The sequence below is a fragment of the Bubalus bubalis genome, chromosome 3 (assembly GCF_019923935.1).
Source record: "Bubalus bubalis isolate 160015118507 breed Murrah chromosome 3, NDDB_SH_1, whole genome shotgun sequence".
Classification (NCBI taxonomy): domain Eukaryota; kingdom Metazoa; phylum Chordata; class Mammalia; order Artiodactyla; family Bovidae; genus Bubalus; species Bubalus bubalis.
In genome coordinates, this window is record NC_059159.1 from 32403845 (window position 1) to 32430957 (window position 27113).

The following is a 27113-nucleotide window of genomic DNA, read 5'->3' on the forward strand; positions in this document are numbered from 1 at the left end:
ATATAAAAATAGCCAGCACTCCATATCTGCCACGCAATATAAAATCAAGTATGCAAAGAAGCAAGATACTAGGAACCATCTCAAGGAGAAAAAGCAATCAACTCAAAGTGACCCAGAGATGACAGAGAGGCAAGAATGAGCAGATAAAAAAATGAAACAGTGCTTATGACTGCATTCCATGTGTTCAAGAAACTAAAGAATGGAGAGAAGAACCAAATCAAATGTCTAGATGTAAAAACCGTAAGGGGGCAGGAGGAAACTCTGGGGATGATGAACATGTCTGCCTTCTTGCTTGTGGTGATGGCTTCATGGGCGCACACAGCAAAACCTAGCAAACGTACACTTTACATACATGCAGATTATTCTGTGTCCATTACCCCTTGATAAAACTGTTGAGAGGGAGAGAGACAGACTGGCTTCCCTGGATCCCACTCTGTGTGAAAGGGGTGTGCCTGTCACATGTCTACAGTTGAAAGCACACAGCTGAGGCACCCAGGGCTCAGCGCATCACCAATCAGAACACTGGCTGCTCCCAAGGCAAATGGACCACCCCCAGTCTCCTTGTTCTCCAGCACTGTGCTCTCGACTGACAGCAGCACGAACAAACTACATCTCTCAGTCCATCTGCTGCTCCGATCCTTCCCTGCATCCACCTGCAACACATCTCAGAATGACCACACTACCCAGCAGAACAGGTCAGCATCCATGTCTCCTCCTCCTCCCACCCCTCCCCAGTTACTTTCAGTGGTTACCAAGGAGGGGCAGGACAGAAAAGGGACTGAAGATGCTCTCTGCATTTGAGACCAGAGGCTCAGGGGGGGTCCCCTACCACAGGCAGTCTCTGCAGCAATGTTGGAAGAGAAACCCTGGGTACCTTTTTTCTTTACCCTGTTACTGTTATTAGTGATCAGACAGCATTTAGCATGAAGTTGTCTTAATTTTCTATGTTTCATATTTTCACCTTTGTTTCTTACATGTTTTAGCAGGTGGCTGCTACTCACATATCATTTTGTACTACAAATATGAAATTACTTTTACAAAATCAGAATTTTAGTTCCTCAAACAAATATGAACCAAGAGTCTGAACCACTTTCATTCCTAACCTATAGCTAATGTTTGACACTACTACTATGTGAACTGTCTTTTAAACACATAACTATGAAACTATATTCTCAAGCTTTTAATATTTGGGGGGGAGCGTTTATCCAAATAAGCCAGTGAGAAAAAAGATTTTATAGAAATAAATTTTATTAGCAGACACATTTAGCATGTATTTTATGTATCTACTGAAACCTAGTGTATTTTTGAACCTTGGAGTGTTAAATTGTTAGCTTGTGTAAACTATGATCAACCAGCTTAATCACAACTTATGTGCTTTAAACCTTATCTCATTCTATTTCCTTATGTATACTCTAGGTGCCAAAAGAAACATCAAAAGTTAAAGTCATTGTAGTGGGTTTGAATTCTTCTCTAAAGCATACAATTCACCATGGTTGGCACTTAACACATAAAATATCTTGTTAAAGGAAGAAGAAAAGAGAACTCCCATTCCTACTGCTTCCTAACTTCTCAGTTTGGTATTCAAGATCCAGAGTCACATACTAACAGAATCCCATTAGAAAGAAAATATGAGCTTCATCTAGTCTCGTCCTTCAGGAAACTGTGCCTGAGAGCCCTGGAACGGGCTGAGTGTTCCTCCTCTGTGCCCACATATGGTGAGACCAAGACACACCTACATAGTAGGCTGGCTTGTATTGCTTATTCTTGGTGAACCCTAATTTGGATCCACTTCTAACCATCGTTGCTTAGTTCTGTTTAATTCTGTGATTATGTCCATCAAGTCTACACCAGGGGCTCATTTTCAGGTGCACAGGTGAGGATGCAGGCACTAGGTGGGGGTTCCTGAGATCAGAGAGCAAAGGGAGTTTTCTCTGCAGCTCCACCACTCTCAGTAGAATCCCCTGTCTACATTTGATTCTTCACTACAGGCAAGTGTCATGGCTGAAACATTTCCAAATAGACCCAAACACGCTGACTGAGGCTTCCAAGGGACAGAAATCCACCATCACGACCATGGCTCATAAATGTGTTCAGAAGGTAAAGGAGACATCACTGGCCTCACCTGCCCAGGCCAACAGCCTATACGCTCTCTTGACAACACAGAGGCTCTCCAACCAGAGTCAAGCCTCCAACTAATGGTTCTGTTCACTTGCTCGTGTATGAAATTTACTTATTTTAAATCATGTACACACTTCCCATTGTCACAATCTAGTCTAATCTCTCAAAACGCTGGTTCTTATTTTGGTTCCAACCACCTCTCAATACATTTCCAGATTCACTCTGCCGTTTTCTAGGGGGTGGCAGTTGAGGAGAGACGGATGGCGATGTTTAACAGCAGATGATGCTCGTGGTTTCCCAGGAATGTTTTAGCACTTCTCCTGTGAATATTCCGGGACCACCTCCGCCCAGCTGCTTCTGTCTGCATCACAGAGGCCGTGTGCTGTGACTGCAACTGCGCCTGTGTGTCCTGTCCTTGAAAAGTTAGTTTAACGTCCTCTCCAGCAGGTCAACAAATCTACTTCAGAGTATCTGCCTCATAGGTTTCCCAAGGAAACTTGCCAGGAACTGGCTTTTCGTAACGCAGCACGTGGTCCAAGAAGCCAAAGCTCAGCTCTGCAGCACCACGTGCAGTGGGCTCAATCATGGCTCCAACAGAAGACATGTCCCCCTGCAACCTCAGAAGGTGACCGTATCTTTACACGTGTGAGTAGGAAAATGGTCTCAGGAGAAGACTGTCCTGGAGCAGGGAGGACTCTAAATGTAAGGATGAGTGTCCTTATAAGAGACGGAAAAGGAGAAAACACAGACACACAGAGAGGCACAGGGAGGTCTGGAAGGCGGCAACTGGAATTGTGCAACCAAAACCCGAGGGATGCCAGGAGCTCCCAGAGCTGGAAACAGGACTGGGGGCGGGGTGGGGGGAGAGGTGGGCTCTGGAGCCTTTGGATGAGGCACAGCCCCACCAGCACCAAGACTTCAGATTTTGGCCTCCCGAACCTGAGAGGACACCTTCCTGTTGCTTGAAGCCACCAAGTCTGTGGTAATTTGTGCCGGCAGCCCTAGGAATCCCACATGCTGTCTGAATCACAAGCCACCAAACTTCTTCTGTCAAGGGACAGACATAAATAAGTCAGGCTTTGCCATCTACACAAGTGTCTGCCGCAAATATATGGCTACATGGGTGTGGCTACATCCCAATTAAACTTGATTTTCAAAAACACAGCAGCAGGCCACACCTGGCCCATGGACTGCAGTCTGCTGACTGCGTAATCTAAATGACATCTAGTCGGCTAAGTATCACTCATCATTTAAATGATCTGAGTCCTATCCATTCATTTCTCACATTGCTTCTCTTTCAAATTTACAATTATGCTCTGGAGGAGAAGAAATTTCAATTATCTACCCAGATCCTATAGTTTTATTTCCAGGAATTAATCTTGAGATACACTTCCTGCTTTTTCTGGAAAAGCCTGCCCAGATGCCCTGGGAGAGACCGCTCTGTGGCTCCCCCCTTTCTCCCTGTGCAGGGCGGTGAGGGCACGAGGCCGCACATGCCACCTGGCCCGGGTGCCACCTGGCCTGGGTGCCCTCACAGTGGCAGGGTTTCCAGCGGCAGTCGTTACCTCAGCAGCGGCCTCCTGCTTGCACGGGAAAGTGTGACTCCCCGAGCCTGCCAAGGCCTGCTTGTTTTCCCCTGATAAATAAGTATCTTCTTGTGTCCACAGCTACCTCTCATAAGACCCCTTTATTATCTAATCAGCTGGATATGTGTTTTCTCCTTTTATTTCATTATCATGTTCTTCTACTTCATTTACTGTTACCCTGACTTCCTCCGGATGCTGTCAAACATTTCTTTCTTCCCAAATTATCCCTTCCACCTCCTTCCCAGGGCTTCCTTGATTTTAGCAAGCACACACTAAAATGCCTCAAGCTGTTTCACTCTCTCCTCAGCATATAAATAGATAGAATGCGTAAGCGTCCTCAGACAGGAAAACAAACGGAACACATACCCTGCACCGCACTGCAACTGTTCTTCTGTGTCCATGCTCTTAGGATCTCTAGATGAACACTGCTTTATGCATCCTTCTGCAATGCAGCTCTGTTAATTCAGGAAATTTCCACAGTAAACGCAATCTGTCGGTTGCCATGGAAACTGCCTGCTTCCTGGCACTACTAACAAAATGAGTATCTTTGCTAAGATCCAAGATGAGGCAAAAGGAAAAGCTGAAAAAGGAAAGATTTCTAGAAGAATCGCTCAAACAATCCAAAGATAAACATTCAAATTCTGATATTCATATTCAGTGAACAGAAAGTACTGACTGTACACGTCTGCAGCATTTTGAAGTAGTAGTGATTTATGAAGTAGAAGTACTTTGTTTTTAGTCACAAAGGAAGAGAGTAATAGAATGCAACAGACGTTCACATTTACATCTTGCTGCACATCCCCTAAGAGCTGATCGTTGTCAGCTGTACTTAAGGCTTATTACTGGAATGGCTTTTCTGGGCTCTGCTCCTTACAGGAAAGGTTAGGAAGGCTGCCCTAAACCAGCAGGTTACAAATTTTTGTAAGATCCTTTCCCTATTTGGGTTCCAATCTCCACTGGCAGCTAATACCCCATCCCTCCAAGCAGGATAAGTTAAAAGTGCGCCTCAGGAGTCTTTACCAGTAGAAACAGCCTTCCCAGGACCCTCAGAACACTAGGCTCGGCGGACCCCCCACCCCCACTCCCACCCCCACCCCCAGAAACAATGCTCTGTTCCGAGAATATCACACTTTACAGATGTAATTCCTGCCTCTCAAGGGTCTTTCCGATCTCAGCCTATTGCTCCTCCTGTCCAACCTCTGAACGCCACGTTTCCTCAGGGTCCAGCCCTGGACTGACAGTCTCATCCACTGGCGGCAGCTCCCCGCTTTCCACCCCCGACCTGCACCCTTCCCTCTCAGCACCACACTTTTAGTCTCAACACCAGAGTGCGTGTCATGTTTACCTCCTTGGGATCTCCACCGGGAGCTTTCGCAGGCAGCTCACGCTTAACACACCTCAAGCTGAACTCCTGCTTGTCTGTGCTCCCTCATCCCTAAAGCTCCAGACCCAATGGTCCCCATCCCAGGAACAACCACTGAACCTGTCATTCAAGCCAGAATTCTGGAAGTCACCATGAAAGCCTTCCCCTCTTCACAACCCACATTCGAATTATTACCAATTTCATTAATGAATGCTACCTCCCCCAATCTCTAGAATCTGTCCATTTTCCTGTACCTCCCCTGTCATCCACCTAACATCATGACCACCCATTACATCTCTGCTACACCAGTGCAGTCTTACTGGGTCTCTCTAAGTCTGTTCTAACCTCTCTCCAACACACTCCACACAGCAGCCAGAATCATCACTGCAGAACATAAGTCAGATTCTGTCATTCACCTGCTTCTAACCTGCCAGAGCCTCCCATGCTGTGGGAGCACCAAGAAAGTGTTAGTCACTCAGTTGTGTTCAACCCTTTGTGACCCCTTGGACTGAAGCCCGCCAGGCTCCTCTTGTCCATAGGACTTCCCAGGTAAGAATACCGGAGTGGGTTGCCATTTCATTCTCCCAGGGATCAAACTCGGGTGTCTTGCATTGCAGGCAGATTCTTTACCATATGAACCACCAGGGATTTAGTTTAGTTAGTGGGAACACCAAACTAAACACCAAAATGAAATTCACTTTCAGGAGACAGGCAAATCAACAGCATTTATCATATTTGTTTCTTTAAAAAAATATTCCAGAATTAACATCCAATGCCTCAGCTATAAACATCCGGCTTAAGATTACACGAGTGACTCTCCAGGGTGGAGAGGAACAGAGGACCAGCTCAGTCACGCCTGGCAGCACGACCCTCCAGGCACCACAACCGCCAGGGGAACTGCGGCCGAGGTGGAGTGGGGGACGGAGGACGAGATCAGACCCCTCTGAACTGTGAGATGTACCACAATGAATGCTGTGAAAGATTACCTCACACGGTAGCACTATTCACCACAAAGTCAGCAACACCAAAATGCCCATCGATGGATAATGGATAACAAAATGTTATATATACATATAATAAAATATCATTCAGCCCTCAGAGGGAAATTCTGACACGTATCAACACAGATGGAGTATAATGACATTATGTCAAGTGAAATAAGCCAGACAGAAAAGAACAAGTATTGTGTAATTCCACTCATATGAGGTATCTACAGTGATCAGATTCATAGAGACAGAGAATAAAATTAAAACGGTAACTGTCAGAGACCAGAAGAAAGAGGAATGGGGAGTCAGTGTTCAATGGACACAGAGTTACAGTGTGAGAAAATAAAAGAGCTCTGGAGATGAATGGTGGTGACGGATACACAACAACACGAGTGCACTTATTGCTACTAAACTGTACACTAAGAAATGGTTAGGATGCTCAATTTTATGTTATCCATATTTTGCTACAGTAAGAAAAATGAAGTTTGCTGCAGTAAATCTAAGCCAGCAAAAAATAAGTAGATTACCACAGATTTTGACACATTTGGCATTTTTTAACTGGGGGTATTCTTGCCTGGAAAATTCCACAGACAGAGGAGCCTGGCGGGCTACAGTCCGTGGAGGTATGGAGCACTGGACACGATGAAGCACAGAGGGGCATGGGCTTCCCAGGGGGCACCAGTGGTGAAGAACCCACCTGCACACTGTTTACAATAGCTAGGACACAGAAGCAACCTAGATGTCCATTAGCAGACAAACGGATAAACAAGTTGTGGCACATCACAGCAATGGAATATTACTCAGCTATTTAAAAACACGCATTTGAATCAGTTCTAGTGAGGTGGATGAAACTGGAGTCTATTATACAGAGTGGATTAAGTCAGAAAGAAAAACACCAATACAGTATATTAACACATATATATGGAATCTAGAAAGATGGTAATGGCGACCCTATATGCAAGACAGCAAAAGAGACACAGATGTAAAGAACAGACTGTTGGACTCTGTGGCAGAAGGCGAGGTGGAGATGATTTGAGAGAATAGCATTGAAACATGTATATTACCATATGTGAAACAGACTGCCAGTCCAAGTTCAATGCATGAAGCAGGGCACTCAAAGCCGGTGCACTGGGACCACCTAGAGGGATGGGATGGGTGGGAGGTTTGGGACAGCGGGGACACATGTACACCCGAGGCTGATTCATGTCAATGTATGGCAGAAACCACCACAGTATTGTAATTAGCCTCCAATTAAAATAAATAAATAAATTAAAAAAAAAAAAAAAAAAAGAATCCACCTGCAAGGCAGGAGATGCAGGTTTGATCCCTAGGTCTGGAAGATCCCCTGGAGAAGGAAATGGCAACTTACTCTGGTATTCCAGCCTGGGAAATCCCATGGACAGAGGAGGAGCCTTGTGGGCTACAGTCCATGGGGTCACAAAGAGTCAGACACAACTTAGCGACTGAACATGCACTGATTTGTACCTATAAGTATTTCTGCCATCATGTAAAAGAGACCCACCACAGAAACATAGAGATTCCAAATGACTGTGATTACATTAAAAACTTCAAATGGAGAAAAGCCCTTCTATGCTCACGCTGATGTCATGGGACTACGCTGGGGAACAAAGGTGGACACCACCACAGAAGCCTCTCCCATCTCCACAAACAGCCTGTCAGGCTCATGCAGGAGATTTTTACTTCGAGATAAGAGCATGAAACTGGCTTGATTCCTATTCATTTTCTCTCCCCTGTTCCCTGCCATTCACCATATAAAATAATGTAAGTCATTACCCTAATTCAGTGCCTGAACTGAGATCAGAGTTGAGTGACACACAGATGGTCACAGAGACCATGACGATGCTGAGGCAGAAACCAGGACTCCCACATTAATGAAAAGGTTGACCCAAGATAATAAGTTGAGAACATAAAGAATAAGTTGAAAAGATAAAGCTCCCACAATTTAACCAGGAATAAGAGCCTACGTCATTTATAATTACATTCTAAGATGCAGCTCTATTAAGTAGGCACAGCATGGAATTAACACTAGTGATTAACTGGTGACTTCAAAACTTCTTTTAAAATTACTTCCTAGATATTCCAGGGCACAAGTGAGCCTTTTTCTGTTCCAATGTAACAAAGATAAATCAGATCCTAGAGATCCTCTTGGTCTCAACAGAAAAAGAGCCCCTTAAATTTACAACATATGGTTTCAAAATGTTTAGCTTAAACCCCCAAACATATCTTTACTCATCATTATTTATTTCCAACATTAGCTTTTGAGTTAGTGTTTCTTCTTTACAATACTGCTATGCTGTGAAGATAAAAGGGCTGTTTTTCTAGAATCACAATGGTATGTGGTACGCTCCAAATGATTCAGCACACTGAGAGCACTCACACGTCACTCAGATGTGACGCGATGAAAGCACAGGCCATGGCAGTGGAGCACCTACTTCTGTTCCTGTCAAATTTTATATACAGAATATGACTTCAGCATACATCTGCCACATTCGTAAAACCACCCTTGGGGTATCAGAAACATGTACGGTGCTGAGTATGATCCAATCCTGATAGAAATGTAAAGGAAGACAGATATACATTTTTTCCTTTCATTTTCCTATGTACTCCATAATTTTACAGCTTAATCTTTCATTTAAAGAGCCAAAGGGCAAAATGTTAAAGATGTGTTATATCTAGGCTGTAGGTACAAGAATCTCTACTATACCACTCATTTTTTGTGTGTGTATGTCGGAAATACTATAATTTTAACCAATGATAATTAAAAGCCAAGGTTTCTTGTTCAGGTGGTCTTATTCTTTAAGGACACACATGAAAAGAATGACTTAAAAAAACAAAAGGAAATAAAGAAACAGAGATTTAGGCAAATTTCTGAATACCTTGAAGCACACCGAAATATGTAGACAAAGCAAAACTAGCAAATTCCAAGAGAAGGGACGCTACAGTTTCAAAAACTTATCAGCCAAGAGCAGTACAAAACCTTGTTAAGCTCCTGCTTCAAACTACTGGGGGAAAAAAAGTGATGAAGTAATCACTTATTTGATATTAAAATGATAATATTATAATTATGTTTTTTAAAAGGAGTCCTTATCTCTTAGAAACACATCCTGAAATGTTTGTAGATGGAATAACATGTCTGAGGTTTGGTTAAAACTAGGGAGGGCAGAGGAATAATAGTGGCCATATTAACTGCTAAAGCTGATTGATAAATACATAAAGATTCATCTACCACATCCCAGTTTTGGATATATTTACAGCTTTCCATAATAAGAGTTTTTAAAAAAAATTGAAATATAGAAAATCGCCACCCACAACACATGGTAAGAGAGGAGCACAGAGCAAAGACAAGAGGCAGGTAGTGCTTCCAACATGACCTTAGAAAGGAACCACAGCTGGGCAGGAAGAAGGCCCAGAAACTCAAGCGCTGATTAAAACTCTTTCTAAAAGAAAGGTTTACCCAGCATCTCCTGTCCCCCCACATTCAACACCAAATGAAAAGAGAACATGTCTTTAAGGAAAATAAACATGATATCTGGAAAAAAACAAAGCCTACGAGGGCAAATGTTGGCCTCTTCAGTATGGCATCTAGAATATTCCTGGCCTAACACCAGTACTCAAACCACTCACAGAAAAGTCAAGGCAAGCCCACCAGCTGACCGTCTATGATCAGAGCCTCCAATAAGCTTTCTAAGTTCCTCATCCTTAACTATCAATGGACAAGCAAGAATTACTAGACATGTGGAAAAAATCTAACATGAAAGAGAAAGACAAAAGAAACAGTGTCCCTTGAGGAAACAGATTACCTAGAGAACCGAAGAGAATTTTTAAATTTCAGATTTTACATCCAAAAATTAAGAATAAAATACCAAGAAAAAAGCCAGAATCAACTCTTAGACATAAAAGTCAATTGCCAAAACAGCACATTCTATAGAAGGGCCAGAAAAATTTTTAAATCTCTTGGGATATAAAGCAAGAAAACAAAGATTAAAAAATAGAAAAGTCAAACACGTGGGGAATTCAGGGATATGAATTCAGAATACAAATTCAGAGAAATGAAATAACACACATTTCAGGAGGAGAGAACAGGAGAAACATGAAAGAATCTTCAAAAGAAAAGCAGCAGTAACTCGGAAACAGAGAACAGGAATCTTCAGACTAAAACCATTCATCCAGTACACAGAAGGGTGACCCAAACCTAAGCATACTCTGATATAACTGTAGAACACCAACAATAAGGACAAAGTGCGCAAAGCGAGAGAGGAATATGTCATCTGCAAGTAGCACCTTGGCTACAGTGAAACGGATCTAGCATGGCTCCCTCAAATTGACCGTGTGCCGACACTCACCAGAATGCCCTCCTCCCCCTTTTCTCCACCTGAGCTCCTCCACGGGGCTTTCAAAACCCAGTTCAAACCTTGGTCCTTGGTGCCACTTCTCCAGGTTGTTTATCTGGAAGTGCTCTTGCCCCTCCGGCACCATTCATTTGACACTTGATCTGTATTACCCCATGCCTTACTTCTTGAAGTGCTGTCTTCTTGAAATTTTATTTAAATTGCTATTTCTCAGAAAGTAAGGCCACGGTCTTGTTTTTTTCAATCTTCCACAGAATCCTGCACCCACACAATGCCAAAAAGGGCCTGAAACTAGTGCCTGGGATGAAGCTTAACTTCATTAGCTGCTCATGTTTCATCTAATCTTGCTCTAAGTTCATTTTTAAAGTTTATATTTATATCTACAACTAAAGTTAAAAACAAACAACACTGAATGCAAGGATATTTTAGGAGAAGGAAACATTTTGGCAGAGAGGTGCTATCTTCCCTCGGTGGGGAAGATCCCCTGGAGGAGGAAATGGCAACCTACTCCAGTATTCTTGCCTGGAAAACCCCATGGACAGAGGAGCCTGGTGGGCCACAGTCCATGGACTCACCAAGAGTCACACACGACTGAGCAGCTAAGCATCTTTTTCAAAGCCCCTACCTACTGCAAGCTGTATTTTCTAATTGCAAACTTATCCTGAACAGTGATAAGCCCTGAGATGACACAGAAGGAGCCCCACGGAGGTGGGTGGGAGGTAGGAGATATGCCAGTCCACTAAGCAGGGAAAAACTGTCTTTGACGAGTATCAATTTTGGTAGTTGCCTATTCCCAATCCAGGTAACAGACCAGTGCCAATAACAAAACTCAACGGCAGGGTCTAAATCGTGTACATACCAGAATCAAGTTCCAAAGAGTCTACCACAAAGTAAAAATGTCTATTACTGTGTCCTCTCTAACTTTTAACACCTGCTGAGAAGAGACAAGAAAGAAACCTAGCTGGTTACAGGACTACCATGAAGTAGTAGGTTTAAAAAAGAGAAAGGGCCAAGGGGAAGGAGGGACCTGATTGACTTAAATTTTGGAAGAATGTTTACTTTCATACTGTTTACTGTTTAAAAAAAAAAAAATTGTCCATGAATTCCCCTAGACATGAAGAAGTCGTGAGAGAAGAGAGTACAGATATGGGAATGTTTTTCTAAGTTCTAAATGCAAATCAGGTTGTCTTTCTCTTTGTTCAAGGGGGCTTTAAAAAAAAAAAAATGAAAGAAAGATTTGTTAAGTTCGGCGATTACTACATAGCTTTTCTTTCTCAGATGTCAAACATGAGGTTCAATTAGCAACCAAGGTAACAGAAATGGACTTTGTTCAGGAATTAGCTTTGTACTAGCTTTCACTAGAAATTCTAGGAAAAGAGGAAGGAGGTTCTTTTGAGTGTTTCCTTGCTGCTGGAGCTTGGACTAATTAGGCAATACTAAGAATTTCCTTCCTCAATATGTTTCGGAGAAGGTAAAAAGGTTGAGCTCTGACAAGAAACCTCATTGGGAACAGCAGTCTAATAAAGGAGTCTAATAAAGCTGACAGACACCACGCCCAGCCAAATAAACTGCTACTCAGTTTTCATTTAAAATACCTTTCATTTCCCTTAAGGTAACAGGTGTAAGCCTAAGAGCATACACATACATATATTCCTTCCTTCTAGACACTGATGCTTTAAAAATAATTTCAGCATCCCTACTGCAAGACATTCTTCTACCAATGTGTAACTGTGTGCAAATACTGTGCATGCCCAATTTCAAAAGAAAACAGCAATAAACACGCCTCTTTGGGAAGAATAAACGTATTTGGAGTCTAATAAAGTCTGAATGCAAATTGTTGAGGAATTATTACAAAGCTATAAACTAATGCATCTGACAGCTTTTTTAACTGTGTCCTCCACCACTTGCTTTATAGTTCTCAATACTAGAAATGGGTGAAATTTTTTTCTTTCTGGACATGAGTAGAAATGTAAATCTGCTGGCTCTGACCCTTCATGTTCCTGCCAGGTTTGAGGAGAAGACACTATTATTTAACACATCACTTCACTTCAATTCAAAGGTTTCTGTAAAATATTATTGTAATAAGAATGTTTTACATTAACCAATATATTTTTAATACTTTTCAGTGAAGTGCTATTAATATAATGTCATTTCTATTTTTCAGTTTTTAAAGAACCACTAACACCTGCACATTGACATGCACATACTCTTTCCACTTACTATGGCATGGAAATCCGACGGGCACTAGGTATGTTCAGAATGGGCGTCAGCTTTGTCACCTGTGAGTGGGGGTGATTTGTGCACATCTCCACCCTTCTGAATACTACTCACAACTCAACTGGAAATCCAGAAGGAGGTGTATTAACAATACTCTCAGTGTTCAACGAGAGAAATTAAAACAGTATAAAAGTATCTGAATCTTCAGCTCTTTTCTTCAAGTAAAACTTTAGAAAGGAAAATTGTGTTTGCCTACTTCAGACTACAGGATCAACAGCTTTTCTAAGTCCAAATAGCAATATTTCAAATGGCCCATAAAATAAGAGAAATAACAACCCCTCGACTTGCAAAAATTGATAAAATAACAATAACTTTAAAACCTTTGCTTGAGTTGAGCCTTTTATTTGATTACCAGGAATACTCACATGTGTGGGTTTTGAACTCCTGCAGGATTGGGATTCAGAGTAAACCTTGCTGTAGATTTGAAAGGTGGATTTGCAAAATTCAACTTCAGTGCTTTGCGTTTACCTAAGAAATAACAAATAAAAAGTAAAAGTTTCAAGTACTATAAAACAGGTAGGATTCTGAGGGCATAAGAAATTCACACCAAGACAAAGGAAATTTTGCTTTAACATATAGTTAATGTAATATTTTGAGAGGTGGCCAAGAATTTCTCAGAATTAAGAAAAAGTAAATAAAAATGATCCAACGTTGTTACTAACCACAAATCACTCACTGTCTCCAAAAGAACAGAAAACAGCACTCAGTGCTTTCAGTTTATATTGTTCAGAGGTGCTAAGGCTTTTGCATGTAAAAATACCACTATAAGAATCATTTTCCTCGGCAGATATATTGAAAAATACTAAAATATCAGTATCTTTCCAGTGTTACGGTTTAATTCTTTAGTTTAATAAAAATCATTTCCCCTCAAATGCAATATGAACAACTGAGTGAAGAATATAAAGCATTTCACAACCATGATGCTAAAAACATCATGGAACAGTCAATTTCAAGTTAATAACAAAGGCAAGGGCCAAACCATCATTTCTCTGGGGCAATTCATTTGGCTTGGGAAGGGAGAAATTATCAATGTTTTATGTTATATTACTTTTTAAAAAGTCCTTTACAGAAAAGCCAGAAAATTCAGAAAAGATAAACAAAAATATATAATATTATATATACACCTATAAGTATATAGGGTTTTAAAAACTTGTATATACACTTAAAAGTCCAATTATCCCAAAATAATCGTTGTCTATTGCAGACTATTTTCTACAGAGATATTTTTTTTCCCTCTACAATCAAAATCAGAACACAGTACTGATTTGCAACATGCTTTAATCACAGATGCATTTTTTTTTCTATGTTAATAAATCTTACAAAATCATTAGTGTAGGGGTTTACTATATGGAAATTTTGTAACAGAGTTGGGTTTTTCCTCATTTTTAGTACATCTTGGTTGCATGTACACATTAAGGATACATTTTACAACATTCATTTTTCACAATGTATCATACACAGATCTACTTATTCCAATAACATCTCTCCCATCCAAACCCCTTCCTGCCTCAGTGGATTCAGAAGAGGGGTCAGAGGGCTCAACCCACTCGGCCCAGGGCTTTGAGGAGACTGGAAGGCTGAGAGCACCACGCTGGCAGGACAGGACCACAGGGCAGGAGCACGGGGCTCCTATGGGGCTCCAGGAGCGGCTCCCAGGGACATGCCTTGATACAGGATAACAGTGGTTCCTAAGAGCCCACTGTCAGAAATAAGCAGAGTACAATGTGAATTTTCCACAGAAGTTGTCCTATTGGGTGCCTTTTTAAAAAAAGATAATAATTTTTAATTTGATCACAAGTAGAGAAGGGATATTCAAACTATACATGCAAAAGGTATTAAATAAGCAAAAAAAAAAACTTTAAAAAATTAAATAAAGACTTGGAAAATTCTTGCAATATAAAATCAAAAACTAACTATATATAACTATATATAACATCCCACAAATCAAGAAAAAAATACAAAAAATGGCAAGGGTATGAAAAATTACACAAAACTGAGATAAAATTATGAAAGGTACTTAGTGACATCAAAAACAGTTAAAACTTTTGTTCATGTGAAACTGGAAAAGTTTAGAGGTTTTATTTTTGTACACATATATTTATCCTTTTAATGATAATATGGTGATCAGATGACTAGGTAAAAGAATCACTAGCAAAATACAGTGCTGGTAGAAGAAAAACCTTTGGGAAGAGGTTCAGCAGCAAACAAGCAGCAGCTTTAAATGAGTAAGTTCTTTCATGTCCTGAAAACTGTCTTTAAGGAAGGTTTAAAGGTGGAGGACCATTCGCAGGCCCTGCTAGATTCTGAAATTATTTGTGACTGCCTGCTCACTCCTTTCTGCCTTCAGTTTTCTCCCTTTTTGAATGAAAATCTCCCTAACCGTTATCCACTGCCTAACCTACCACTGTAAATTTTTTGGAAGCAGATAATTCATCGTCTAGTTACTAGGTTCACAGATGGAGAAGAAGCTAGTGTCATGATGGATCATACTCCAGAGCCTCACCCATACCTGACTGAGATGCTTCCAATGATGAGATTTGGGACTGGTGAGCTGACGATGTCTAAACAAGGTCTGGACTTGAGCTGATTTGGTAATGAGCCAAGACTTCTGGGAAATGTTGAGGAGGCCGAATGTATTTTGCATGTGGGACAGATGTAATTACATAAGGACCAGAGGCAGATGGTAGTGGGCAGAAAAGGTGGCCCCCAAAATACTGGCATCTATGAATGATACCTTATATGGCAAATTAAGAACCTGTGTGATCATAAATTTGAATTAGCTCAATGTTTACAAGCTCCCCAAATCAAAGACTGAATACCACCAGTCGTGTGTGTGTTTGAAACTGACTGGTACATCACCCATATTCTCTGCAGGGTGAAAAAGTGATAAGAGATTAAATGCTAAGGACAATAACAGAACACAGAATCACTGTGAAAACTATCCAAAGAAAGACACTAAAACTGGCCCTCTCTGCAAAAGCCCAATTTGACAGGACAGTAGCTAACCTTTGTAGGCAAATAAAACATGTGACTATAATTAAAACTTACTCAAACTGCTCTTTTGAAAATAAATATTTTTATATAATACACACACAACCATACACACACACACACACAGATTCCTTTTCACACTGCATTCACATTAAACAAAAATAAATTAGGGTCCTTAAAGGACATTTACTATATAAATGAACATGCACACAAGGAAGAGAATGTGACTTAACTTACATAAATGAGATTTAAACACACTCTACTTCAGAAACATCTGCAGCTACCTTAAAAACAGTCCAAGTATATATTTTGATCTTTCACCAACAAAATACACTAAAGAGTTCTATAAAAGTTCAAAGTATCTATAAGCAGCAATGACTCAGAGTCTGAGATTGAGTTACATGACCCATTCTCAGCAGTGCACCCCACATTTAAGAGGACAATGAACACCCCAGAAAGGCCATCAAAGGTGAGGTGGATGGTAAGGCAGAAAGAGGCAGCTTCTATAATACTTTAAGGGCTATTTCTGAATGTAGGCATGAGCCTTTTTGTTTGCTTGTTTAAGCTTCTCTTCCTCTATATTCATTCTCTAAGTAAGAACCTTTCTTAGTTCTGATCTTTTTTGTCTTTACCTCTCTTTCTCAAGGGCCCCAAAAAACTAAACCCTAAAGGCAACCTGTCACTATGTATTCAGATATTTCGACAAAACTACAAACAAACAGGAAATTGGATCAATATGGATTTTTTTTTTCTATTGCCTGCAATAGGCAGAAAAGACTATAAGGATACTATAGATGTCTAGTGGAGATTTTTAGAAGCTAACAGGGATTAAAATAGCTTTACAAGTAATTTAAAGTCACTATCAAGAAAGACGATAAATTTGTGATTATAATCCTCCCTTTGGTAAGACTGTCACCAAATAATAAATTCCTAACCAATCAACAGAAATAAACAGACCCTTCCCCTTTATCTGCAGTAGGATAGAAACAAGGCAGGTCAAACACCTTATTTATATCGAAGGAGTTTCCCAACGAGAAGACTGTCTTTGTATACCTGAAACCCAAGGTCAGTGCCTGATATAGAAAATAGGTTCACATGGTTACTGATCTGGGAATAAATCTGACACGGACAGACCCAGACAACAAAAAGCATGGGTTAAATCAGCTGGAATCAGTTTCTACTGTTTGCACCCAGAAACCCTGACTGATAAGGAAAACAGTATGTGTCTTCATCCAGTCATATTCCCAGAGCGCTGCTGTGTCCTTTAGGGCAAGGCTGTCTGACTTTTTTCATGCCATAATTTCTATGACAATGAGGACATCTGTTCAATGCAGGGAGAAAATGAGAACCACAGCAGGCCCCGAAGCTGGCCGAGGTGGTTCAGCAGCCTCAAGCCTTACTCAGCCACTCCAAGGACAGAGGGGTCAACCTTTCTGCGTCACGCTTGAAATTCTGGTTTCAAAGTTCTGCCTTAAGAGGATGCCAGTGACATTTACACAACCTTTCCGGTATCATCACTCTACAATTTCTTCCTCACAGTTCTCATGGGAGGAGCATTCCCAAGCATGGGATCTTCAAGAATAATCAGAACAGCGATTCTGAAGCAAGAGGACCTGTCCAAGCATATCCGTACTCACTACGGCCCAGGAGTATCTTTTGCTCTAATTCTGACCACAGAACAACTCTGAATATTGAGGCTGAAAGGAAGACATCTTTCAGCTTTCAGATCTGTGGTTTCTGTAGTAGATTGTTACAGAAATAGCCACCAATGAACCACAGCTCCGTGTCCATGCCTCTCTGCAACGTGACTCTGCTGCTCCTGCCATCGCAGGTGGAATCTGTGTCCCCCTCCTGACTCCAGGCAGGCCTGGGACGTGCCCTTGCCGGTTCCACTCTCACCCTCCTGCAGAGTTCCGGAGTCTAAACGGAAAGCAGGTCAGTCAAGCTTCCTGGACAATGAAGGAGCACATGGAGCGGGAGGCCTGAAGGCCTGGCCAGTCCAGCTGAGCTGAAGCAGCCCCAGCAGACCAACGAGCTGAACACAGACGTGTGAATAACAAACAAAATCATGAAGAATTAAACAGTTGCTGTTTTAAGCCACTATTCACATGCCAGAGGAGTTGGCAGAAATGATGGAAAGGTGATCAGATCAGTCTCTCTGGAGGAAGCACCCTGCTACCACAGGGGACTTCCCAGAACCAAGGCCAAGAGTAGGTGGGAACCTTAACTACAACAGAGCACTCCTATCATACCTCCAGGAACACTAGCGACTGATCTACACGTGTTCAGAGCACCCCACCAAGGGTGGGGGAAAAGAACTGCCTTAAATTCTCATTTCTCCCTTGGCTCTGAGTAACCCCATTTGCAAAACAGAATATCCAGAGTAATTTTTCAAGTTATCTGTAATCACCGGAAAAGAGGAAGACAATTGCAACTATGCAACCTCAAACAACTTCAGAAATGAGGAAATAAAGTGGCAGAGTTTACTTTCATGCCCTTTTCTGCCTCCATTACTACCATGACAAGTGCTCTCTCTTATATCATGAACTCAAGAGAGTAAGAGAGGAAGGACATTGACTTGGAATCAGGAGAAATGGGCAATGTTGTCCATTCTAGGCTCACAGTCCCAGGCATTCCAATCATTAAACGAGCCACTATCAGCTAACATTACATTGCTTCCTCCTCTTCCAGAATTTGGTACATGAGGGTAAGAAACATCCAAAAATTAATAAGATCTCACTTAGAACTCTGAGCTCTCATCAATAAAACAATTGAGTTTAAGAAACCAACAGCCCCTTCATCACATTTTAACACTTGTGTGTGTAAGATGGATTTGAGGGAAGTCCAATGAAAGAAGTTATGTAGCCAGAGGTGCAGAAATGTCACACTTACATGCAAGCCAGTCTGCCAGGCAGAGGGGACACAAGGACAAAGCAGTAACCTACCCACAAAGACTAGTGTCTTTGGTATCCTGCCACAATTAAAAGGGACTGTGGTGGGAGGAAGTTAAAGGGTAGGGATAGGGAAGAAAAGTACTTTTGCTAGATATTAAGTGAGCATCAATGAAATACTGATGAAGATAAAAAGAGGGATATTTCTGTGGTCTAGTAATCCACACATCTGTAAAACCAAGATTACAAACTGTCCCTTACGTGTCAGAACTGCTGTGGTAAGGACTAACACGGGCGGGATGTCAATAACCAGCAAACAAATGCAACTCCTCCAACTAAACTGGCCAAATCCTGATTAGTCCAAACTCCTTAAAAATACCCAGGAAGCCAGCCAGTTCAGGAAGACCCTCCCAGGATCACCAGTACAGCATAAATGTCCAGGCTCTACTAAAATTTGCAGGACTTGAGAAGCCTGTCCACACCACCATGCAGACAGAATCTTGGCTTTGGACCTCCACATACCCAAGTTCTGCTGTGAGGACCCCAGGGTCACTGAGAGGCAAAGAGGGAAGCCCTCTGTCTGAACTGCAGAGCCTCAGTTGAAGCCACTACCTTCTGCAATGACACACCAGGAGAGGGTATAAGGGCCTTACCAATCAATGACAGCAAATATCCCCATTAGAAAATACACAAACGGCATGAACGGGTAATTAACAAAAGACAGAATACAAATAGAATAGAAATAAGCCATTAACATGAAAAAAATATTTCAAATTCTTCTAGTCATCCAAAAAAATAAAATTCAATTTTTGCCTTAAATACCACACATAAATAGAGAGCCCTAATATCAAAGTTCACGAAGGTATGACACGCAGCGGTCCCCAAGGGACTTTACCACAGCTGCACCTTCACAGCTGTGTGTAGACAGATGGTGTCCCTTACCCACCTCAGCTCCAGCAGTGCAGAAACTACTTCTCATGTGCCTCAGTGGCCTAAGAATTACACCAGACACATAATCCTCAACACTTCTTCAGTCAGCAGACGAACACGGACTAACGAAAGAACAAATGATGTGCTGCTGTGAATGAATGTTAACTGGCCCAGTTTCTAGAGGGCGATACCTACAGAACACCTCAAAGTGTCCTGATGGCTAAGCCAATAACTCCATCCCTAAGCGTCCGTCCTTTAGGAAGTTAAAGACTACACAGAGAAAGTTATCCAAAGCAGAGATATTTGTGTTAGATGAGTTATAAAAATTATGGCACACCCACATTGGGAATACCACACTACCACCAAGAAAACACACCACAAAAGACTACTAACATTAGAACTAACGTTAATAGTTTAAGGGCTTTTTTTTCCCCTTTTAATCAGGCAGTGTGTAATGTGTCTAATAAACTATCATTTTACTAAAGCACATGTGTATATAATTTATATACATACTCTCCAGAACATCACTGGTAATTGATTCATAGTGCTAAAATCATCAGGGATTTTTTAATTTTTTTCTGCTTTTCTGTTTCAGTTTTTCTACACTAAGGGGTTTTTTTTTCTTTTCTTTTCTATTTTAATTATAACTTCCTTGCTCCTGACACCAGAACTTTCTAAAAGCGACCAATCTATTCTCTAAAACTAACCTTGCTGAGGCCGAGAGAACACGTTAAAAAAAAAAAAAAGGCCTTAAAAATATAAGTATGCAGACTTCCCCGGTGGTCCAATGATTGGGAATCAGCTAAATTAACAATATTTTAATCTCCAAGAAAACAGGAATCGCTATCCAAGGCAATCCCTTCCCTCCACAATGCCGTGCTCCAATGGCCGTGCAAGCACAGCCGCCATGGGACCCTAACGGTGGGAATTCCAGCTGCGCACCTGCCTTGAGAAGGTTCCAAATGGATGCAGAGTGGTGGCAGCCATGGCCGTCAGCATACCTCTGTCCCAGCGCGGAGGGAGAGGCAGACAGACGCGCTGAGAATTCTGAGTCCCTCACATGTCTCCAGCTTACTGAGCATCTCCTTTATGCCTTCGTCCTTCACGGTCCCCGTACAAAAGGCCTAGCCCATGACACACCTACCCTACTTCCCTCCACACAGAAGCTCGGTGGCCACACACGCTGAGAACCCTGGTCAGGGAGGGGAACATTCATGGCACACCAGTCAGTAACGGCTCCCAGCACCTTGTCCAGGCAGCAGAACACTTGAAATCCACGTAATCCCCCAAACTCAGCCAAATCCACAGGGCATTTTTGCTCTCAAGCCTCAAACGTGTGAACATACCAACAGGGGCCCCATGGAGACAAGTGAGACATAAACACCGTGTTGATCAACTCCAACAAAACTTTCTACGCTGATGGTTAGACAGCTCCCTTCTCCTGAGATGGGCAGGCCTCCCCATCAGACCCCTCAGGTTTCCCAAAGTCTGAAGTTACTGTCTCAGCATGCACCAATCTGTTAGGATTTCTGGAAAACCATCCACAGTGGCCCTCCTAGTGGGACAAGTCACATAATATGCAAACTTAGGAAAACTGTGCCAAAAAGAGTCACAGGGCTTGTTTCAGTTTCTAACACCTTGAGGCCAGGCAGAAGCTTCCACCAGCCTCACCGTGGAGGCAGAGGTGCAGGTGTTCTCACAACGGTATGCTTGAGCTCTAACAGGTAACAAACTGCCCCCTGGTCTTACATCACATTTATTTTTCTTGTGTGGCAAACCCACAGCATCCTACCATCACCATTTTAACTTCCCACCACCTATAAATTAAACAAGCAAATTCACCGTATTTTCTAATAATACAGTCAGTATTTTTCCAATCAGTGCTTCACACCTTTTTTTATATGCACCACAGTGCTAAGAAAAGTACATGTGCATGACACAATGAAGGCAAAGCAAGTGCCACTGACCTAGAGCTCCAGTGAGTGGTCCAGGCCACAGGGCTAAGGAGGTGACCATTTCAGCCAACAGCAGGAACTCGACTGGGCAGCTCCTAAAAAAACCAGATCTGACTTCTCCTTACATAGTTTACTTAGAATAATACCATTATCAGTTCAGTTCAGTTGCTCAGTTGTGTCTGCCTCTTTGCGAGGCTTCCCTGTCCATCACCAACTCCCAGAGCTTGCTCAAACTCATGTCCATCGAGTTGGTGATACCATCCAATCATCTCATCCTCTGTCATCCCCTTCTCCTCCTGCCTTCAATCTTTTCCAGCATCATTTTGATGCAAAGAAATGAGTCATTTCTTTGCATCAGGTGGCCAAAGTATTGGAGCTTCAGTATCAGTCCTTCCGATGAATATTCGGGACTGATTTCCTTTAGGATTGACTGGTTTGATTTCCTTGCAGTTCAAGGGACTTTCATGCAACAAAGCCAGATTTTTGTCATTTTGTTAATTTCTTCCTTTATCTAATTTCTCTCCTTATCAGCCTAAAATACCAATAAGGATTCCCGCACAGTCATAAATAATTAACTCTTCTCAACTAATCCTATAAGTTAGCAAGTAGATTAGGATAAAGGAAGCTGTTTCTTTTACAGACAATTTAGCATCACACTGGAGGTACCACTCAGTCCTCAGACAGGACATCTTGATCCTTTTCACAACAGAAAATCAACTATCCAATGGCCAAAGAGACAGTGGGTACCCACTCTTCCTTTCAGGTAACTCCAGATTAGCCTGTCTAGAAACTGTACTGATTCAAAGCTATGTGTCTGCTGTATGCATGCGGTTTTGCTACAGACACTATCTGTGATGTATCAATAATTAAAAAAAAAAAAAATGCATGTGATATTTATCTGAGGCTCCTAGGACAGAGCTCCTACAACCCTTGGAATTTCCTAATAAACATCTTTTATTATTCATGACAAGCCTCCTTCCACTACATCAGGGTTTATGCTAATTAGATGGAGGGTTGGGAGGGCGTACAGGACTTCAGAATGGGGGGCGCTGGTGGCCAGAAAAACCAGTCAAGTGATCAGAGGGTGATAACTTTCAGCCCCACCCACCAACCACCACAGAAGGGAGAGGGTGTGGAGACTGAGTTCAATCCCCAAAGGTCAACGATTTAATCAGCCATACCTTTGCAATGAAAGTTTCATAAAAACTCCCTAAAACTAGCTCTGAGCTTCCTGGTTGGCAAACACACAGAAGAGATAGAAGGATGATGCACCCAGAGAAGGCAGGGAAGCTATGCCCTCCTCTCTCTCCATTCCTTGCCCTAGCCTCTGCTATTTGGCTCTTCCTGAGTTACACAGGTTTATAATAAATTGGTGAACATAAGTAAAGTGTTTTCCTGAGTTCTGTGAGCTGTTCTAGCAAACAAGTGAACCCTGGCGGGGGGGTGGGGGTGTGGTGCTAAGGAAACCCTGTAACATGCAGTCAGCCAGGGAGAAATGTGTGCAGCCTGGGCAACCCATTTGCAGCTGGATCTGAAGTCAGGGCCACTTTATGGGGCTGAACCCTTTAACCTGTGAGATGTGATGCTAACCCCAGGCAGACAGTGTCAGAACTGAGTTGCACAGTTGATGCTGGAAGACTGTGTAGGGTCAGAAAATACCTCAGTGTCAAAATGCGAAACAGTGAAAAGTGAGGAATATTAAGATTTCCTAAAGGCAAAAGAAGTTAACGTCAAGAAGTAAATCTTTCCTTATTTTCACCAGTATTTATAAATTGATATTTTTATGCTACCCAAACCTGTGAGCAAGCCTGCAGCTTGTGCCACCTAAAGCAGAAGGGACGCTATATCTCAAAGATAGTTTCTCCAATTCTAAAATATCATCCATAGTTAGAGGAGGGGCCAAAAGGCCTACAACATATAATGTTAAACTAGTCCTCAAGAGCATACCTCATTTATTATATAACAACCCCTTGCTTCTTCAGGGACACGGTCAACATCTGAACAAAAGCATTCTCACGCTCAGAACCTACATACTCATATGGATGACCTCTGACCACTGGAAATTAGATTTAGCACTCTGGTGACTTTTTATAATAGCACCTGCGTATCACAGGAACTCAAATATTTCTTGAATAAATGAATAATCCGAGCTCAAGTTTTGATTTAACACCCTTAGGACAAATAGCTTCACTCAGACGTCTCAACTGGGGGCTTTGTCCATACTTCCTGATAGATCTAATCTGTTGCTTCTTTGCTTCACATTAATCAAACGAAGCATAGCTAGAAGTTAGGTAGGTTCTCTAAAAAAAATTAGCCAGCAAACTTTAACTAAAGAAGTGCACCTAACCGACAGAACTTTATGACACAAGCATTAGTCACCATCCTCCAGCTTTAAAAAAAACAACTGGCATTTTTAACTGCCTTCAGTTGCAAGATTTGTGATCATCTTTTATACACTCAACCAACTTCTTCCATTTCAGCGCTGCATTACCCTAGACATCTGATGGAGGTTTCTTGGGTTTGTTATTCACAACTGTGCAAGGTCAAAGCCATATCAGAACACCACCACAGGGAGACATTCATCCTGTAGTTACAAGATGGGTGACTGAACAGGGACAGTGACAGGTAAAAGCCACTTAAGAAACTGTCATTTTAATGAAAGGTGAATAACGACACGTGTTGAACAAGCATAAACCAGTCACTGAGAAGGTGACTGCCAACTGGAACACAGGGTGTTGATGTCTTTTGTGGTTTTTTTTTTTAATATCTTGGATGAGAACTCCTATTTCCTTCTATTCTCACTAAACTGACTTTGGATGACTAATCCTGGTTCCCAAGTCCTGGGAAGGGAATGCCTGGAGGAGCTGAGCACTCTTAAGTGCTGAATATCAATTAATGAGCAAAGCTGGCATCGGTTCAGGACTGATCTTAATTTGGCAGAACTGGTCTCACATGCCCACTGGTTCCTCAACTTCACCAAAAAAAAAAAAAAAAAAAAAGACAAGAATTATTATTTGACATGGCTTTTTATTACCTATAGAGATTGAGAGCTCTTTAAAAAAAAGTTGAAAAGAACCCTGGTTAGGAAACAGATTAACTCATGTTCCAGGGTAAGAAGAAGAGACAGATGTCCAGTTCTAATTCTCTTGGAGTATAGAAAAGTGCAATTAGGGCTTGTGTACATGCGTGTGCATATATACACATGTACCTCACATCCAGCAGCACTGGTGCAGTTAAGTCATACATGATCAGTGCAGTAACATGCATTCGACAATATGCCCCAAACACAAACTGTTTGTTGGTTGAAGACAGCAACTATTTGCAGAAAACCACAAATGTTTAGAAATGCAAGTTAACCAGTCCCAAATGAAAGAATTAGTCTAGATGAAAACCACTGATGGCAGCCAGAAGCATCAGCTGAAAGGCTGATGGGGAAGTTTATTCCACACGATCACACTGCCGGCACCGAAACCCGCCGATCAGTCCTAAGGAGAGCTGCAACCAGAAATCACGTGCCTCCTGGTGTGATGCAACAAAAAGCACACAGCACCACCTATCAAGTGTTCCTGTCCAAAACCTGAAGCTCTACAGGATCAAAGCTTCTGTAGCTAACTATCAAGTAACAGGAAATGCAGGCAAAGAGGAACATGTGAGACACTAATTACTAAAGGGATGTAATCAGTCAAATCCAAAGTGTACAAAATGCTACAAAACACACGACCCAAGTTTTTCAATGAATAAGTGGTGAGAAAAGAGAAGAGAAGATGGAGCTGCTTTAAGGAAATTTAAGAGACATATCAACCAAATGCAGTGTGGACCTTGTTGAGAGCTCAACTTGGAAAAAATCAACTGTGAATAAGGCACCTGTAGGACATTTGAGGAAATCTGAACACTGAGTGGCTGTCTGATAATACTGTTTTGTTTACTTAACAGTGTGATAAGCCATTGAAGTTATAGGAGCCTAACCCTTATCACTTAGAAGCTGTGTGACTGACACATCTGTGGATGAACTAACGATAATTAGAACTTGCTTGACAGTGTTTTAGTAGAGGGAAGTACAACAAATGCGGTAAAGTTGGCCATAAGTTTGTAATCAGTGATGCTATGTAATGGGTGCATGGGGTTTATTATACTATTCTAAGTTGGAAAACATCTATCATCAAAAGTTTTTTAAAAATTAATGTTCTTTCTCCCACCTCTCATTACAAGAATGTAGGAGGGACATAAATCTTGTGCTAAAAGCATCAGCTGGTTTTCGAGAGCCTGTACACAAGTCTGTCTTCAAGCAGCACATGGCTGCACCACGACTGTGGTGGAATAGGTCCAGTCTCCTGACCTACTCATCTCTGTCAGCTGTTCTGCAAACAAGTCGCCTCACAATCCCACCCAAAGCACTCCATTCTCTGCATCTGTCTAGGTCAGAATTTAGAGTTTTCATTAACCATTTCTTCCCTAGTGGTAGATCCCTGCTGTCCCTTCATTCAGAGCCGCAAGAAGGAATCTCTCCACTTAATGTTTAGTCAGACTTTATAGATAACATTTTGAAACTCTCTGGGGACAAAAAGAAAAATCAAAAGTTATATAAATATAAGTCCAGATCTCACGACCATTTTCAACTGAAAACCCCTCAAAACCCATCTGGTTTAAAGCATCCTTCCTATGAGTGCACACTGCTTTCTTTCAAGAATCAATAAAATGCTACGGTTTACAGCATGTAACCTGTGACCAGGCCAGCATCACACAGTCGGCCACTCTGTAGCTGCATGACTGGAAAATGCCCTTCACTTTTCTGGGCTTCAGTCTCATCTATGTACCTACTTCAAAAGGTTGTTGGAAGAAACAGTGTTAATAACGTAAGTAATTTTAAAGTGACAGAGAAGATTAGGTAAGAAATAACAAGCTTAGAACAGGGTTTGGCAAGCACTGAGTTAGCTATTGTTGTTATTTATTTCTACCACGTGGTCTGCCTCCACCTGTGCAATTTCTTAAAGAACATAAGCTTCTTCAGAGTAGGCTCAAGATTTAATCCATCTTTAAAGACAGCGGTGCCTCTCACCACTACTGGCATATACATATTTATTGTTACACCGTGCCTCTGTTTACTTAACCTTTTTAAGAGGTTCTCTAAAGAGGAGTAAATATGTATACACTTCATTTTCATTTCTGAGTAATATTCACTGAATTCTACCTAATGAAAGATGAACACCAACATGGCCCCTGCAAATTTCCTCTGGAATATCTTTTCATCTAGACACTTGTGTCTGGATTTTCAAAGCACTCAAAGTCATGCAGTAAGAATTCAAGTATTTACTGCACCTGGTTTAAAAACCATCACCCTAAATTTATAAACTAAATTGAAAGTCACTTTGATTAACTGGCGAATTAGCTGGGAATACTTTCTGGAAACTTCTCATAAAAGTCTTGTCAAATATCCTCTCATTGCTCAGAGTAAAGCTGGACTGGAAGATGAAGGGAGACTTCCTGCAGTGTGGGAGAACCACCCATTTTTTTCTCATTCAAAAACACACAGTAAGCTTCTCCAAATGATTTTTAAGGTGTAATAGGTATTTGAAACCTTTCTTCTTCTAGCAACAAAACCATTTTCAGGAAGGATTAATGTTCCCATCACTCCCAAGACCAGAGATA

At 41.6% G+C, this 27113-nt stretch overlaps 1 protein-coding gene across 9 annotated transcripts in view; it reads right to left on the minus strand.

Moving 5' to 3' along the window:
• The window catches only part of MAP2K4 (mitogen-activated protein kinase kinase 4), a 104859-nt gene that overhangs the window by 62049 nt on the left and 15697 nt on the right, over window positions 1-27113 (minus strand). For all 9 annotated transcript variants that reach the window (XM_045164835.1, XM_044939255.2, XM_044939253.2 and 6 more), the window contains one exon: window positions 13066-13168. In XM_045164835.1, the coding sequence (XP_045020770.1) occupies window positions 13066-13168 (103 nt within the window). The remainder of the gene's footprint in view (window positions 1-13065; window positions 13169-27113) is intronic.